We start from the raw sequence: 19,681 nt of genomic DNA on the forward strand, positions 1-19,681 counted from the left end.
AATATTTTACAGGGTATTTTTGTTTCAAATTAAGGTCTATTGTCAGTTTTATAGATAATTTATGATTTTAAACATGCTGGTATGTAAATGTAAATTTCAATTAATGAAAGTAAATGTAATAGAAAGTATAAGGTTTGAAATGCACCTTGTTAACATTTATGACGGATGCATGCACCCTGAAGAATGATCAGGTTTTCTTATGTGTCTTCTAGATCTGCTAAAGGGACAATGGAAAGACCAAAATCCCTCAATCCTCGATACTCCAGGGGTTACGTACCCTGACTTATTCCTGCACCCAGGAATATGTCATGGCAAAACTAAAGGCATGCAACTAGTTATTTGGTTGGTCTCGGGTAAAAGAACTGACATCCGACTTCATAACCGATCAATTTTACTGTTACACAGCCGCGAGATCCTTTTGATGTACAAAAAAGAATTAAACTAGTATTTTTATCTCATCCACAAAGTGGCCCACACTGAGCCTTCAATTTTGTCACGACATATTCCAGGGGTGCAGAGAGCGAAAGTGAGTGTTACAAATATACACTGGCAACTGCTTAACCTCTGGTTCACCCGTTGTCAGTATAATATGTGACCGGGCGGAATGTTGTGCCTTCAGCATGGTATTTCAATGAGAAAGCACTATAAAGTCGGCATCAGATCCGTGCTATCACAATTGCAAGGATGCAAGAACAGTTCTAAATTTCTAAAGTTCTTGCACATCTATGACCAAGTATTAAACAAAGCGTAGCTGAATCGAGTCATTTCGGTACATATATAACAACTGTTGTACATACGCTTACAGCGTAGTCGAAATCGAAATTGATTTTTCGTACAACTCGTACACATTTTTAGCACACCTGCCCAAAGGGGAAGTGAGCTTATGCCATGGTCCGGCGTCAATATTTTACTTTAAACAACTTCTTCTCAATAACCAAAAGGCCCAGGGTACTGATATTGGGCCTGTAGCATGCTGAGAGGAAGGGCTACTAAGTTTGTTCAAATGAATGACCTTGACCCACTTTCAAGATCACAGATTCAAATATCTTAAAAATTTCAAACAACTTCTTCTCAATAACCAAAAGGCCCAGGGTACTGATATTTGGCTTGTAGCATGCTGGGATGAAGTTAAGGGCTACCAAGTTTGTTCAAATGAATGACCTTGATCCACTTTCAAGGTCACAGGGGTCAAATATCTTAAAACCTTCAAACAACTTCTTAATAACCGAAAGGCCCATGGTACTGTTTGGTATTGGGCCTGTAACATGTTGGGATGAAGGGCTAACAAGTTTGTTTCGAATTAATGACCTGACCAACTTTCAAGGTCACATGGGTCAAATATGTTAAAACCTTCAAGCAACTTCTTTACAATAACAGAAAGGCCCAGGGTACTGATAATTAGCCTGTAGCATGCTGAGATAAAGGGCTACCAATTTTGTGCAAATGAATGACCTTTACCCTCTTTCAAGGTCACTTGGGTTAAATGTCTTAAAATCTTCAAACAACTTCTTCTCAATAACCAAAAGGCACAGGGTACTGATATTGGGCCAGTAGCATGCTGAGATGAAGGGCTACCAAGTTTGTTCAATGAATGACCTTAACCCACTTTCAAGGTCACAGGGGTCAAATATCTTAAAATCTTGAAACAACTTCTCAATAACCTAAAGGCCAAGAGTACTGATATTTGGCCTGTAGCATGCTGGAATGAAGGGTTACCAAGTTTTTTCAAATGAATTACATTGACCCATTTTCAAGGTCACAGGGGTCAAATATGTGAAAAACTTCAATCAACTTCTTCTCAATAACCGAAAGGCCAAGGGTACTGATATTGGGCCTGTAGCATGCTGAGAGGAAGGGCTACTAAGTTTGTTCAAATGAATGACCTTGACCAACTTTCACGATCACAGGGGTCAAATATATTAAAATCTTCAAACAACTTCTTCTCAATAACCAAAAGGCCCAGGGTACTGATATTTGGCTTGTAGCATGCTGGGATGAAGTTAAGGGCTACCAAGTTTGTTCAAATGAATGACCTTGATCCACTTTCAAGGTCACAGGGGTCAAATATCTTAAAATCTTCAAACAACTTCTTAATAACCGAAAGGCCCATGGTACTGTTTGGTATTGGGCCTGTAACATGCTAGGATGAAGGGCTACCAAGTTTGTTCGAATTAATGACCTTGACCAACTTTCAAGGGCAGGGTCAAGTATGTTAAAAACTTCAAGCAACTTCTTTACAATAGCCGAAAGGCCCAGGGTACTGATATTTAGCCTGTAGCATGCTGAGATAAAGGGCTACCAATTTTGTGCAAATGAATGACCTTTACCCTCTTTCAAGGTCACTTGGGTTAAATGTCTCAAAATCTTCAAACAACTTCTTCTCAATAACCAAAAGGCACAGGGTGATGATATTTGTCCAGTAACATGCTGAGATGAAGGCTACAACGTTTGTTCAAATGCATGACCTTCACCCTTAAAATCTTCAAACAACTTCTTCTCAATAACCATAAGGCCCAGGGTACTGATATTTGGCTTGTAGCATGCTGGGATGAAGTTAAGGGCTGCCAAGTTTGTTCAAATGAATGACCTTGACCCACTTTCAAGGTCACAGGGGTCAAATGTCTTAAAATCTTCAAACAACTTCTTCTCAATAACCAAAAGGCACAGGGTGATGATATTTGTCCAGTAACATGCTGAGATGAAGGCTACAACGTTTGTTCAAATGCATGACCTTCACCCTTATTTAAGGTCACAGGGGTCAAATATGTTAAAAACTTCAAGCAACTTCTTTACAATAACCGAAAGGCCCAGGGTACTGATATTTAGCCTGTAGCAGTAGTCAGTAGCATACTAGGATCAAGGGCTACCAAGTTTGTTTAAATGTATGACCTGGAATCATATTCAAGGTTACAAGGAGCAAATATGTACAAAATATTTAAACAAACCAAAAGGTTAAGGATGTTGATATTTAGTCAGTAGCATGCTGGGATCAAGGACTACTATGTTTCTTAAAGTGAATGACTTTGACTTATATTCAAGGTCGCAGGGGTCAAATTTGTTTAAAATCTTTAAACAACCTCTTCTGAATAACCATGGGTCCCAGGATGTTGATACTTTGCAAGTTGCATCCTGAGATGAATGGCTATAAAATTTGTTCAACTGAATGACTTTGTTCAACTTTCAATCACAGGGGTGAAATGTTTTAAAAAAAAATAACAGGGTCTTTTGAATGAATTTTAATCATAAATACTGATATTTTGCCTGTAGCTTTATTTTAGATCACTTTTAAGTTTACAGGTGTGAGATTTATACCAGGTGAGCGATGGAGGCCCATTGGGCCTTTTGTTAAGTTTATCTTATATTTCTTCACAAGGTTATTCTTACGGAAATATATATAAGCCGATTGTCAAGTATACATTTGCTGTGTATATAATGCATCTCCCATGGTTTTTCATGTGGTGTGGTGTTGACATAATCTTAAAGGATATGATGACATCTATTCTACGGGGTAAAGATAAAGAAATTTTATTTCAGTTAGTTTCATGTCTCCATTTCCAATGTACATGTGTTATAAAAAACTATGGGTCCTAAATAAAAGTGTAGCAGCATCATGTAAAATGTTGGTATTTGCAGAGGATATATTTAGATATGAGACGTCCCACCCTTCAAAATTCCATGTGTACATGACTTGGGTCTTGCATAGAGATTTATCAATGATTCATGTAATGATTTGATTAGAATGATAAAGAAATGTACCTTTAAGCACTTAAAAATGCAGTTCTAAAATAATCAGGCTACATGCATGTTGCCAAACATTAATCCTTCCCCAAATACTTTGATTTGATGAGTTAAACATTGTACTTGATGTGAAGATCAAATTGCAGAAATTATTGAAGATAATTTTCTCAGTCGTCAGACATGAAAGCATGGTTTTTCTTCACAAATATTTATAGCTTTACTGATGTACTCTCAGATCATCAATGATGTTGCCTGTATTAATACATGTAAATACTTATGTAGCTAATTAGGGCCCCGTATCGGAGATACGGGTGCCCTATATTAATCACTCTGTCTGTCTGTCTGTCCTTCCACAAATTTGTTCCTGGCTGATAACTTAAGTATTTATTGACCGATGTACATGAAACGTGGTCAAGATGTTCAGTTCACAAAAATAAACATTGTGGTAAAAAGTCAAGGTCAAGGGTCAAGGTCACTAGGTTCAAGGTCAAGGTCAAATTTTGCATCTTTTCACTGATGAACATTTTGTTATGACATGATGTAGCAAAGTTGATCAGAATTAAACAAGGAGTCAACCTGACCAAATGTCAAGGTCATTGGGTCAAAGGTCAAGGTTAAATTTTGTATCTTTTCACTGGTGAACATTTTGGTATGACACTCTGAAGCAATGATGCTCAGAATTTAACAAGGAGTCAACTGACCAAAGGTCAAGGTCATCAGGTCAGGGGTCAAGGTCAAATTTTGTAGTTTTTCACTAATGAGCATTTAATGACATTATGAAGCAAAGTTGTTCGGAATAAAACAAAGAAACACACTGAGGTAAAAAGTTGAGGTCAAAGGTTAAGGACATTAAATTCAAAGGTCAGGGTCAAATTTTGCATCTTTTCACTGATGACATGATGAAGCAAAGTTGATCAAAATTAAACAAGATGTCAACCTGACCAAAGGTCAAGGTCACTTTCTCAAAGGTGAAGGTTAAATTTTGTATCTTTTCCCTGATGAACATTTTGTTATAACATTAGGCAGCAATATTGGTCAGAATTACACAAGGAGTCAATTGACTAAAGTTCAAAGTCACTGAGTCAAAGGTCACTGTCAAATTTTGTATCTTTTTTCCTGATAAACATTTTGTTATGACTTAACGAAGCAAAGTTGGTCGGAATTTAACAAAGAGTCAACTGACTTAAAGTCAAGGTCATTTGGTCAAAGGTCAAGGTAAATTGTGTATTTTTTTGCTGGTAAATATTTCATAATGACACTTTGAAGCAATGTTTGTGGGAATTAAACAAAGAGTCATTTGACCAAAGGGCAAGGTCGTTGGGTCAAAGATGAACATTTTGTTATGACATTATGTAGCAAAGTTGATCAGAATTAAACAAGGAGTCAACCTGACCAAAGGGCAAGATCGTTGGGTCAAAGGTCAAGGTCAAATTTTGTATCTTTTCACTGATGAACATTTTGTTACGACATTATGAAGCAAAGTTGGTCCGAATTTAAAAAGGAGTCAACCGACTTAAGGTCAAGGTCCGGTGGTCATTGTCAAGGTCAATTATTGTATCTTTTTACTGGTGAACGTTTTTTTATGTTATTATGTAGCAAACTTGTTCAGAACTTAACACAGAGTCAACTGACCTTCGGTCCAAGTTACAGGGTCCAAAGGGTCAAGGTCGAGTTTTGTATTTTTCACTGATGAACATTTTGTTATGATATTTAATGAAGCAGAGTTGGTCAGAATTAAAGAATTAGTCAACTGACCAAAGATCAGGGTCACTTGGTTAATGGTCAAGGTCATTTGGGTCCAAAGATCAAAGACAAAGTGGATCTCTGACTTTGACCCTGACTCTTGATGGAGGAGGTATATAAGGTGAAATAAAACAAATCAAAGATAACAAAAGAGTATTGCACCGGTATTTACATTTCTGTTAGTCCAGCAAATATGGAGGTGGAAGGAAACAAGACTCACATCATAGTACATGTAAAATGTTTGTTTTGCTTCCTTGCGATTCTTTTTGAAGTCCAAATGTCAAACATAAAGCTCAGCTGTATGGGCAGATTACTTCTTGATGATTATGGGGGATATATTGCCACAAGACGGGGCCCTTACTGACCTGTCAGTGTTCTAGTTGACCTTCAGATCAAACAAAAAATGCAAACATGAAAAATAGCATTAGGATGGAAGGATAATGTCCTTTTATTAATTTGTAAGTTTAACATATCTTCAAATAAGTGCAGGTAGGGCGTAAGAATTGTACCTGCTGCCCTCATTGCATGATCGTAAGAGGCGACTAAATTTGGGATCTTATGTTTTCTCTTCTTTCTAAACAACTTTCTTCTTCCTAATGTCTCCCTTGACATTGCCTCACTTTTGGCCTTTAGTTGAGCGTTCGCCCCTGTGAGGAAGGCTTTGGGCTCTGTCCCCTGGCCGAGACATACCAGAGTCTAGATAGGTATGTAAATATGGTAGTTTGTACTCCTGCTTAACACTCAGCAATTTAGGAGTGGGACGGCTTGTTCGCCCGTATTCAGTATAATGTGACCGGGTGGGGTGTCCTGCTGGGTGTCTTCATCAGTTTGTTTCAGCGAGGTAGCACTATAAAGTCGGCATCAGTTCCGCGCTATCACAAGGAGACAAACAGGAACATATCGCAGCCTCCCAAAACACACACGCATATACTACACGCATGCATCTTGCACACAGGGGAGGCCGTCCTTAAATGACCATAGCTGTTGATAGGATGTTAAAAAATACTAAACCAAACTAAACCAATCAAATAAGTGATCATTGAAAATTTATTTATGCTTTCATCGATCGTGATCATGATTCAACAAACTTAATTAAGGATGTTTAGATAACACTATTGATTACCATTTATGTGAACGTGCTAGTTTTAATTACAGATGTTCTCAAAATTCTGTGTTGATTTTAAAAAAATGCTTTATATTCTGAATTTTTGGCTGTTTTAATTATTTATATGCCCGATCCATGTCGCATATTAGTGGAACATATTTGTTTTAACATGTAAAGTGAAGTGTAGTAAAACATTACCCCACTTACATGTATGTTAACCCTTTCACCACTGTAGACCAAAATGGACTCATCCAGATCAATGCATAGCATAGTCTGCTAAAGTTACATAGGGTTGAAAGGGTTAAGAGGATATTTAAATAGGGCGTAGGTATGTCAAGTACATTACATTAAAAACATGTGTGTGATTTAACACACTTGTGTGTGTATACGTACAATGGCATCGGTATGTCAGTGTTTTCCTTAAAAAAGAGGAAATTCCTAGCTAGATACTTTGTAAATAGTTAGAGAGATAGGTTTTAAGGGAAATTGTTTTTCTGGAAATCAGAATATTTTTTAATTAAAATGTCATATATACATGAACATGCAATTGAAGGAATTTCCATTTAGATATGTTTGGTGTACATGTACTAAAAGCAACTTTCTATCGCTGATATTATTTGTGAAACCATTGAAAGATATAACTTCAACATTATTTCCTTCTATAGTTCGCAAATTACATGGGTTTTTACGGTATTTTCATTTTTATTCGCTTGCAATGAGTAAGTGCCATTATAATCATATTAGATTTAACCCTTTCACCCCTATGTAGCTTTAGTAGACTCTACCATGTATTAATCTGGTTGAGTCCATATGGTCTACAGTGGTGAAAGGGTTATTGAATTCTTATAAAAATTCAGCTGAACATGTCGAATGTTGAATGTGAATGGAGATCTAGACCTTTGCCCAGAATTCATCCTCGTTAACCCTTTCACCACTGTAGACCATAATGGACTCATCCAGATCAATGCATGCATTAGTCTACTAAAGTTACATATAGGGGTGAAAGGGTTAGATAAAACTTATTATTATTATTATCATAATATAAATGTATTACATGTGTGCATGTCTGACATCAGATTATACAGTATGTCTAGATCTGTACATCTTATAATTGCCAGTTTGAGACTAAACTGAACAGAGTGAAAAAGACCATCTCTAATTACACATACCTGTGGTTATATTGTATTGTATTATATCTGGTATGTAACAGTTTACAGCTTATAATTACATGAAGTGTGTGTGTGTGTGTGTAAGAATTTTGATGTGGATAATTATAAGGCCACACCAATCAAAATGAATGCAGCTTTATTTTAGATCACCTTAAGGTTACAAGTGTGAGACTAAATATACCAGGTTAGCGATGCCGGCCCTTTGAGCCTCTTGTATGACTTTTAAAAAGTGAAACACATTGATATGTATTGTACACAGGTACTTCTGAAAAAACAAACAGTCGTGTGTGACTGAATTATTTTTTGATAAATATTTATAGTTTTACATTTCGGGTTAAAAAAACGTCTTGTGTGCCTGTAATGTTTTCGGTAATCCTTTTTAACATATTTCTAAATTCAATTTTTATTTTCAAAATATATTAACTCACACAGTAATTAAAGTCAATAGTACGCTATAATGTTTTGGGTTTTAATTGAAATTACAAAAAATACATCACATGTATAAATGCATGTAATACATGTCGTAAAAAAGGATTATTTCTTGATAAAAATATTTCTCATGCCTAAATTATTTAATACATTTGTGCATGCATGGGATTGAAAAACAAATCTCTTGCATATCTTTCAGATAAATATAGAAATAAAATACATTTTAAATGCACATTTGTGTAAATGGAGACCTTTGGATAAAAGATAATAAGGATACATTATTTATTTCTCTTTATTTTCTCTATACTGTTTACTCATATATACTTGTCCTTTTAAATGTAAATTTTTAAAAACTAACCTTAAATAAACTAAGTTGGTGTGGCCTGAAGGAGATGGATTCTTTTAGTATATTACAAGTGTTTAATCTAACCACTTCCTTAACTTGATAAACGTGTGTGTTACTGCAGGGATACAGTTGATCTTACTATGAAATGTAATTATGTATGTGCATCTATAAACTGACACGATGATTTAACCTATATGCATGCATACATTTTATAGGTACATGTACAATATGTATATACTGTATATATTTAACTGAGATATATATTTATAATTGATAGTAGATCTAGAATTAACATTAACTTTTAATAGGCATGGATATGCTTGTGGATATATACAGTACATTATGTCATGGTCATTACACTGTGGTATGTATATGTGATGGGTTACTATATATTTATAAGCTTTACTCAGCTAAAATATTGCAATTTTTGATGACGTCAACCTGCGAATACAAGTGTTGTAACAGTTTTTGAGTGACACTAGTACTGTGACTGTTAAATTTAACTATCATCTTGACTGACTCAACATTTTGTGCTTCACTGCAGTGATTTGCAGAATTCCTCGCCAGGATATTTTTGACAATTGATGTTGATAACTTCTGCAGTCTCAGTTCCACCTGGACACATTAAAAGCTCTAGACTTTGATTAACAGTTACAAGTTCTGTAGACCTGGGAGTGTTGACCGGCTGCATGAGTAAGATCTATATAAGTGAAAAGTTATATTTATTATCTTTTCATTAGACTGGAAAGTGTTGACCACATGCATGCATATGAATTCACTCAAAGTTTAGAATTTGATTGTCAGATTTTATTTCTGCACACTTGGGAGTGTTGACCAGTTGATTACTGTCCAAAAATTTGGTTTTCAGTTTCGTAGCTTTGGAATTGTTGACCGATGTGAAGAAGGTCTAGAACTTGATTGATGATTTGATTCACAATTTTGATATTTCTGCAGACTTGGGAAGTGTTAACCAGAATGAGTGAAACTGACCACCGACCAGTGTGAGACTGACCACGGGCAGTGTGAGACTGACCACCGACCAGTGTGAGACTGACCACAGTAACATGAGTGTGTGGAAAAGACTCCAGCGAGTCGGGAAATCCGCGTCCAAATACCAGTTCACGACTTCGTACCAAGAACTAGAGGTTGAATGTACAAAGAAATGGTAAGTACATTGTGTAGAATAATTCATTTAGAAATGTTCACATATCTTATAATTATATAACCTTCCCTGCAGATTTCCAGAAAAGAGGTGTCTATTGTCAATCTCTTTTCCCACTTACTTACTCTTTGTAGCGGTGTCTCCCTAAACACCTCTAGTTAGCAGCCTGTTGTCAAAAACAAGATGACCAGGTGATCATGAAGTGTCGCATTACTGTGTCCAGGTTACTAGGCTGTAACAATATTTCGTTGTGATGACAATTTAATTTGACCAATGCAATGGAGAGGTGACACCATTTTCAAAAGTCCATATGACCTTAGCTGTTGTGTAGCCACATCTGTAGACACTGTCGCGACGTCATATGACCTTTAGCTGTTGTGTAGCCCCATCATCTGTTGACATCGTCGTCATATGACCTTAGCTATTGTGTAGCCCCATCATCTGTAGACACCGTCGTCAAATGACCTTAGCTATTGTGTAGCCCCATCATCAGTACACACTGTCGTCATATGACCTTAGCTGTTGTGTGGCCCCATCATCAGTACACACTGTCGTCATATGACCTTAGCTGTTGTGTGGCCCCATCATCGGTAGACACCGTCGTCATATGACCTTAGCTGTTGTGTAGCCCCATCATCAGTACACACTGTCGTCATATGACCTTAGCTGTTGTGTGGCCCCATCATCAGTACACACTGTCGTCATATGACCTTAGCTGTTGTGTGGCCCCATCATCGGTAGACACCGTCGTCATATGACCTTAGCTGTTGTGTAGCCCCATCATCAGTACACACTGTCGTCATATGACCTTAGCTGTTGTGTAGCCCCATCATCAGTACACACTGTCGTCATATAATCTCTAGCTTCTGTAGAAAATGTTGTCATATGACCTTATAGCTGGTAGAAAGATGTAAAATCCCATGCAAACATTCAATACTTGCATTATTTGAAAACAGTTTGGCACTCAAATGTTATATATGTTGCTTAAATTCAATGTAAAATATCCAGCAGCCAGCTGATATGGTCAGTGTTATCCAATCATGATATCACAACATACACGTGCACAGTTAGTAACCGATTTAGATGATGTCACATGTACAGTAACCGATTTAGACGAGGTCACATGTACAGTAACAGATTTAGATGAGGGCACATGAACAGAAACCGATTTAGATAAGGGCACATTTATAGTAACCGATTTAGACGAGGTCACATGTACAGTAACGCATTTAGATGAGGTCACATGCCCAGTAACCGATTTAGATGACGTCAAATGCACAGTAACCGATTTAGACGAGGTCACATGTACAGTAACCAATTTAGATGAGGTCACATGCCCAGTAACCCATTTAGATGAGGTCACATGCCCAGTAACCGATTTAGATGATGTCACATGCACAGTAACCGATTGAGATGAGGGCACATGTACAATAACCGATTTAGATGAGGACACATGTACAGTAACAGATTTAGATGAGGTCACATATACAGTAACCGATTTAGATGCGGTCACATGCACAGTAACCGATCTCGATGAGGTCACATGCACAGGAACCGCTCTAGATGAGGTCACATGCACAGTAACTGATTTAGATGAGGTCACATGCACAGTAACCGATTTAGATAAGGGCACATGTACAGTAACCGATTTAGACGAGGTCACATGTACAGTAACAGATTTAGATGAGGTCACATGTACAGTAACCGATTTAGATGAGGTCACATGCACAGTAACCGATTTAGATGAGGTCACATATACAGTAACCGATTTAGACGAGGGCACATGTACAGTAACCGATTTAGATGAGGTCACATGCACAGTAACCGATTTAGATGAGGTCACATGCACAGTAACCGATTTAGATGAGGTCACATGTACAGTAACCCATTTAGATGAGGTCACATGCCCAGTAACCCATTTAGATGAGATCACATGCACAGGGTTATTTGGTGTAGATGCAAAAAAAGCATATGTGAAAATATGTATAACAATTGTAACATTTCGTCTACAGGCAACCCAACAAACTGTGTGTGGTATGGACCAGGAGAAGTCGAAGAAAATCAACACAGGTATGGTCAAATTGATCCAGTCAAATATAACACAGGTACATGTGTGGTCAAATTGATCCAGTCAAATATAACACAGGTACATGTGTGGTCAAATTCATCCAGTCAAATATAACACAGGTACATGTGTGGGGAAATTCATCCAGTCAAATATAACACAGGTACATGTGTGGGGAAATTCATCCAGTCAAATATAACACAGGTACATGTGTGGGGAAATTAATCCAGTCAAATATAACACAGGTACATGTGTGGTCAAATTCATCCAGTCAAATATAACATAGGTACATGTGTGGTCAAATTCATCCAGTCAAATATAACACAGGTATATGTGTGGCGAAATTGATCCAGTCAAATATAACACAGGTACATGTGTGGGGAAATTGATCAAGTCAAATATAACACAGGTACATGTGTGGGGAAATTGATCTAGTCAAATATAACACAGGTACATGTGTGGTCAAATTGATCCAGTCAAATTTAACACAGGTACATGTGAGGGGAAATTGATCCAGTCAAATACAACACAGGTACATGTGTTGTCAAATTGATCCAGTCAAGTATAACACAGGTACATATGTGGGGAAATTGATTCAGTCAAATATAACACAGGTACATGTGTGGGGAAATTGATCCAGTCAAATATAACACAGGTATGGGGTTAGTTCATCCAACCAAATCAATACAGGTATAGTCAAAGCACTAATATAAAAAAACACAGGTATGGGGAAGTTAATCCAATAAAATAAATACAGGTATGGTCAAAGCAATAAAATAAAATAAAACACAGGTATGGGGAAGTTAATCAAACAGAATTAACATATTATCAAATTAGTCCAGTAAAATTATAATTCGAAGGGGTATGACTATTAAAACAACTGTACCAATGCAATTTAACAGTATTTTAAGCTCACCTGGTACAAAACTGGTGGTGCTGCTTTGTCCATTTTCTGTCATCTGTCAAACATTAAACATCTCCTAGTAGATTTCTTCCAAATTTTGGTAATATCATCCTTTGCATGTGGGGATAAAAATCATACAAATACATATTGTACAATCGTTGTATTGGGGCTATGATCTTCCTTGGGGCAAAGAGGTGGGTTACAGGGGTGAAATTGCCTTATTTGATTTAAATGAAATATTGTCCAAAGTATTGAGCAATTTCAACCATATCGAAATGCAGAATTGCAGAATTAGCTTATTGGGATCAAAATGTTTGCAAATAACTGGCCGACCTTTCTAAGGGAAGAGGGTAGGGGTCAAAAGGGCTTAAATTAGAAGATTTGTTTTAACTATCATCGTCAAGAAAACTGCAACAGGCATGTTTAAACAGTATTTTGATGGTAGCAGCTTTATGATTGGCCCATGAGAATCAAAAGTTTTACAAACAAAGGGGTCTGACTCTATATTTGGCTGAGTTGCAGCTAAGGGCATTCAGTGTGTATCTGTGTATCATAACCTTGTCAGGACTGGACATTAATTTTGGATACCACTATAGTCAATAGTACTTTCCAATTTTTACTAGTCCATGTGCAAAGTCCACTTGCCCAATATTATTCTACAAGAAAAGCAATATCAATTTTTTAGAACAACTAGTCCAGCTGGAGATTTCACTATGGTCTCGGACTGTCCGAGTACCCTTATTGTCTAGCCCTTCATGTTGACCAAATTAAGCAGCTATTCACTGTGTTATTTGGCAGATTTGTTGATTGTTGTAAGCTGGCATACATTTGTATTGTACAAGTGTAATGGGTCAGTAGAATACAGTTTTAGTCACATTTTATTCTATGTGGATATAACTGTGCTCTCCAAATTCATGCAATCATTTACAAAGGGGTCTGTACTTTTCATTACAGATAAAAAAAAAAAAATAATGCATCTATTAACTAAATGCAGCAATATTCTGATGCAAAGTTTTCAAACTTGTAGATCTTTATCTTATTTCTAAGATTTTCTACCCACCTGTTGCAACTACAAAGAAGGTCTTCATTGCTGCCTATGTTGTACATGTACATTCGCCTATCTATAGCCACACACCTGGGAGCCGACAATTCAGAATCCATACCGAGGTGTGGTGACATGGACAGTGCCAGAAAATGTGGAGATACAGGTCACATTGTTCCGGGACCACAACCATCCCGACTTCGAGGACAAGGAATGGGTCTTTGCTATTGAAGATGTGAGAATATATATATCATACATTTGTCACCCTGGTATGAGGGAGATATGAAGATTTGTTAACCTGAGGTGAACAAATCACAATATCGCCCTCAAACGATGCAATAGTCAATTATATTTAATGATTTTAATGCAATCACTACAACAAAATCTTTTAATAAATATTAGCATTTTTTGTTTATATATATTACATGAAGGCAATCTTTTAAAATCACAATATTTTTCTGTTTTAAATAATTTGTAAATTATGACCGTATTGTGTCATTAAGCTTTAAGGAAACTTAATATAGTTGTTTTGTTGGCAGTACTCACGTGGAGGCAGAAGGAAGGTACTCGCTACTGCACCCATCAACATGAAGGACTTCGCCACACAAGTCCCCACCCAGCACACCATGAAACTCAAACTGAAGCCCATGACCAGGAAGATTGTGTCCGCATCCATACAGTTTACACTGTCATGTGTGTTCCTACGCGAGGGAAAGGCCACGTTAGTATATATGTAGTCCATACAGTTTACACTGTCATGTGTGTTCCTACGCGAGGGAAAGGCCACGTTAGTATATATGTAGTCCATACAGTTTACACTGTCATGTGTGTTCCTACGCGAGGGAAAGGCCACGTTAGTATATATGGTGTCTACTCATTCTGGCACCGTACACAGGGATATATGATTCATAGAATCTCTTACCCCTTGGGGGTGAGATAGGGGAATCTCAAGCAGAGGGGGAAGATTCTTGTGTTGCCAAACAAGAAGCTTTGGCGTGTGTTTGGCAACTTAAGAATCTTTCCCCGAGGGTTGAGATTCCTCTATCTCACCCCCAAGGGGGTGAATGATTCTTTTTCTTTTACCCTGTTTTCCCAATGTGTATTTTATACACAATATAATGATAACGTTACATGCTTAATTCAGGGTTGACGTGACGTTGATGGATTGTTGACGTGACGTCATTGTATTGTTGAGGTGATGTCATACCATTGTTATGAATAGGGGAATCCCCCCCGTCTCAACCCTAGTTTGAAATAGTATCCTCTCTGTCAAAAAGTACATTTCTCTTATCTATCATTACACTAACACATGTTACTGATATTTTGATTCCATTAGAGATGAGGACATGCAGAGCGTGGCGAGTATGCTGAGTATTGGCAGGGCTGACATCGGTAACCTGGAGGAACTCGACGATGAGGATGTCGAAGATAAAAGCTTCTCCTCAAAAATATCAGAAATAACGTCAGAGTTGTCTAAACTCGACGACATGGACGATGGTAATCCGTTTGACGAAGATTATAGTAATCCGTTTTACCCCGACTCCAATCCCTTTGGTGACCCTGATCTGGAGTGTACTGGTGATCATGAAGCATGGTTTGGTATTTCTTCAGTTTCTTTTTCCCTTTTTGTTCATTTTTGTCTATCTGCTTGAAATCTTGATGAAATGTTGCTGTTTTTATCCATCAATATTTTACAGTCAGTGTCCCTTGTGTCAGGTTTTGGGCACTTGAACACCAATGAGCTGGTCAGTTGGGATTCCAGCACTAGTATAGATATCAATGCAAGTTAATACAGTGAATTTTGATATGTGTGTATGTTTAAGAGGAGGCACACAATAGTCCCGTGGTAGGACGCCGGGCTCAAAACTGAAGGGTTGCGGGTTCAAGTCACGGTTTGAGTCAATGCACGGCACTGTGTTGTATCTTTAATCAAAATACTTTACTCTGCTTGTTCCAGTCTACTCAGCTGTAAATAAGTACGTGTTTCGGCAGTGCTAGAATTGTTGAATGCTAGCTGTGAGCGCCTTAATGTTCCAATTCAGTGCTACTCATCTAGTGTCTTTATTTCTTTGAATCAAAATACATATAGGTCAGCTATTCTAGGGAGAGTTGTGATTTCAGGATCAGTTTGAATTAATAAGGGTATGCTTCTTGATTTTGACACAAGTCTTTCTTTCTAGATTAATTTCCAAACTTGAATTCTGTTAACTGTCCTAAGTAATAGATAGGTGACTTGATTATTTACTAACGCCCCATGAGGAAATTACACTGGAGTGCTTGTATTCATGAGACAGGTTGTCCTCGACTTTCCCTGTCTGTCCATCTTGTCTGTCCATCTTGTCTGTCCCTTTGTGGACACTTTTTTGGGACTGTCAGATTTTGATGGAAAAAAAACAACATTTTGTTTCTATTTAGATAAGATTGCATTTTGTTTTATTATTCTTTTTTGATATTAGTGTATAGATTTTTAATTTTAAAGGATCAGGATATAAAATAGATAACTGTGGTTGTGTATCAGATTACAGTTTTCTGTTTAACATGAAAGACTTAGATTGACAATGAATATATATAGCAGTGTATCAATGATTATGTATAACAGTAACACATCTTTCCAAGAAACACCCTTACTCATTGACCCCTGAAATTTCATAATGAACTATTCCAACTTTTGAATTGGAAGAGTTCAAATGTGTCTTCAGGGGTGAATAAGTTAAGGATTCCCATACCACTACCTAAACTGGTTACAATTTATTGGAACCTTTAAATGACTGATAATAAATTAAATAAATCATACTTTGCTAGACATTTATGAAAAAATTATGAACTAAAGTTGGATTTGGAAAAACAAATATCAACAACAGTTTTCTGATAGTGTATGGGGCTAGACCAGAATTTGAACTGGGGACCACCAATCTTTTAATGGTCAGTGTAACCAACAAGCCCATACCTGATTAAAAGTTCCACTACATGCACATCCAATACGAAATTAAGAGGAGCTTACTCTATGTATGAAAAACTACACTGGAACTGTTTCCTGTTTATCTGCAGTGGGACAGGATTAATCCTTAAGATAAACTCCAACTCAGGAATTTCCTTAAGGACTATAGATTTAGTACATGTATCATATGCTTTACTCTATGCTATATTTTACACACTGATAATCTTGTAAAATCGGAACTGCTAACCAATGTTGTTATTTCTCTTTCCTGCCATAGCTTAGAGGAAGAAACACATTTTTGAGCCAACAGATCTAGAGGGAATGTGATTTAATTTTCATTGTTGTTCTTTTTTTCTCCTTTTCTTTAGAGTTTGAATTTCTGCATGTGACCAGTTTTACTGTTTTCTGAGTTTTGTTTTCGTACCATACCTGGTTCATATCACTCCAAAAAAAGGTCAACTCAAACTTGAAAACACGAACAACAACCCTCCACCTCAACCCCCTTCTAAAAAATATCAATATTAATGCTATTACAGAAAGTTGATATGTTTTAAAATTTCCCACAGCCTGCAACTTTACGTACATGACTAGCTGTGAACTACTATGTATTAGCTATATGGCAAATATTTTTACTGTTAGATTTACAATATTACTGTTACATTACCCAATCAACTCTTACTTTGTTCCACTATCCAAGAAAAAAAGTCAGCAAAGAGTTACTGCAACCTAACAAATATCAGACTAATGCTTGCCCCTTCTCTTGTTTAACCTACCTGAAATAAAGTTGATGTTGAATTCATGTTAATCGCAGGTTAAAGTTTGTTGTATCTCTTTGTAGAACCAGTCAAGAAAAAGTCTGTGAAGAAGGAGAGTTTAAATCCGTTTGAGGATAGCGGCAGTTCTGAGGGGGTGGACAGTAAGGCCGGCAGTACAGAAGGAGTGGAAAACAGTAGTAGTAGTAAAATAGGCAGCAGCACTGCTCCCAGTAAATCCAGTAGCTTAGATTATAATCCGTTTGACGACCCTACCCCTCCCGATCGAGTTCTCTGCATGTCTAGTCCACTCTCTGAGAGGCTTGTTAGCGATGCCCAGAAGCACAGCCAACAGAACACGCCTCAGAAGTTCAACACGCTGCCATCAAAATCCAAACAGCGGGCACCTGCTCCACCTGTCCCTCACAACGGTGACTCCTCCCCCAAACACAAGGCGCAACCTAAGCTGAAGACTTCAAGGTCAGAACACTCGGCCATTGAGAGGCCAATTTACGAGGGCACACCCCCATCCACGCCGGAGACAAAAAAGAAACTCCTGAGACCTATAACCCCTCCCCCCGATGCCCAGCTGGATTCCATGGAGACCTCCACAGATTTCTCCTCCACAGCATCCAGCCCTAGTAAAAGGTGAATACCTAACACATTGAAATCACTTTATACCAGACTACTTCAATTTCAATTAAACTGATAATTTGATTCAAAATAGACAGGCTTTCTGGTTTGACAATTTTCTTCTAAAAATAGAAATATGCCCTAGTTTGGTGTCTATTTCAGTTTGTCCATCAACAACTGTTTCTTTAAGAAGCTACGTGTCTAGAAAAGCTGAAGGAATTTTGTCATCAAGCATCACCGGGACAAATGGGGGAAATCAATGATATTGTCCTCAACTTTTGTGTAAATTGCACATTTTTTTAACAAAACCTGGCCCATGGGGCCAAATAAGTTTATGTTGTGGCCATGGGCTGTCATCTATGTCATCCACTTTTTCTTTAAAAGACTGCTAGTCCTGAATGGATGAAAGAATTTTGATAATGTGTCAACAAAATTCAACGTTTTATAAATAAAAGGTGTACAAGTGTTTCCCAGGAATAGAAGGACAGGTCCAATAGGGGAAATGGAGAGGGGAAAAATCTTAAAAAAGGACTCCCCCTTTAGCTCAGATGAAGGGAGTTGAACCGCATTTAGTATAGAGCATTCCTTGGCCAAGGGAAGTTCATATACAGTAAATAAAGGCTATGGCCCATTACCTTGGGAACATAGGGATGGGGCCCAATATACGTTCCACGAAAACTACTCTCTAAGTTCAGTTGAATTAATTTGAATTTCACTAGCATGGATTCCTCGATCATGGAGATTCAATGCTGCATATATGAATGATGTAACCCATTTATTTATTTATTTGTTTTGTATTTAGGTTGTCTTCTGAATGCTCCCCTGTTAAAGGTGACAGCAGAAATGTGCTGGAGGCCTTGGACCTCAATCAGGTATAAACAGTCAATAACAAATCTTATATGATCAGGCAGAGTCTGAAATCTTGAACATGGTATTCACCTTGAATCTTGTAAGTTTTCATTAAATGGTATTGACTTTCTCAGAAAATCGATATTTTTTTTTCATAGTGTGAGTTGATGCCAGTCTATAATGTATTAATTGTCATCTGTGTCTGATGTACATGTGCCTGTGGTAGACATGGCATACTCCCCAACTTTTTAGCTCACCTGGCACAAAGTGCCAAGTGAACTTATGCTGTGGCGCGGCGTCCGTCCGTCCTCGTCCGTCAACTTTTCCTTTAAACAACTTCTTCTGAAGAATGGACAGGCCTAGAGTCATGATATTTGGCTGAAAGCTTTGTTGGTAGGAGCCCTACAAAGTTTGAGAACAAAAATGACCTTGACCTGTTTTCAAGGTAACAGGGGTCAAACATGTCAAAAACTTCAAACGACTTCTTCTAAAGAACTAAAAGGTATAGAATCTTCATATTTGGCTGATGGCTTCCTGGGATAGAGCCAAACAAAGTTTGAGAATAAAAAGGACCTTGACCTACTTTCAAGGTCACAGGGGTCAAATGTGTCAAACATTTAAACGACTTCATCTGAAGAACTGAAAGGTATAGAACTTTATATTTGGCTGGTGGCTTCCTGGGATAGAGACCAACAAAGTTTGAGAATAAAAATAAGTTTGACCTTCTTTCAAGGTCACAGGGGTCAAATGTGTCAAACACTTCAAACGACTTCTTTTGAAGAACTGAAAGGTATATAATCTTTATA

General features: G+C 37.5%; 1 protein-coding gene across 9 annotated transcripts in view; it reads left to right on the forward strand.

Annotated features, from left to right (window-relative positions):
• The window catches only part of LOC110450431 (EH domain-binding protein 1-like), a 92,334-nt gene that overhangs the window by 2,735 nt on the left and 69,918 nt on the right, over positions 1-19,681 (forward strand). For 4 of the 9 annotated variants that reach the window (XM_021497951.1, XM_021497955.1, XM_021497956.1 and 1 more), the window contains exons 2-8: positions 9,485-9,695; positions 11,705-11,762; positions 13,789-13,938; positions 14,243-14,424; positions 15,040-15,302; positions 17,480-18,041; positions 18,829-18,898. In XM_021497951.1, the coding sequence (XP_021353626.1) occupies positions 9,595-9,695; positions 11,705-11,762; positions 13,789-13,938; positions 14,243-14,424; positions 15,040-15,302; positions 17,480-18,041; positions 18,829-18,898 (1,386 nt within the window). In that variant the 5' untranslated portion in view covers positions 9,485-9,594. Of the gene's footprint in view, positions 1-8,635; positions 8,678-8,702; positions 8,746-8,856; positions 9,224-9,484; positions 9,696-11,704; positions 11,763-13,788; positions 13,939-14,242; positions 14,557-15,039; positions 15,303-17,479; positions 18,042-18,828; positions 18,899-19,681 lie in introns of those variants that run through there. The other 5 variants (XM_021497953.1, XM_021497954.1, XM_021497952.1 and 2 more) reach the window with 5 other exon arrangements.

This window comes from Mizuhopecten yessoensis, unplaced genomic scaffold (assembly GCF_002113885.1).
Source record: "Mizuhopecten yessoensis strain PY_sf001 unplaced genomic scaffold, ASM211388v2 scaffold5229, whole genome shotgun sequence".
NCBI lineage: Eukaryota > Metazoa > Mollusca > Bivalvia > Pectinida > Pectinidae > Mizuhopecten > Mizuhopecten yessoensis.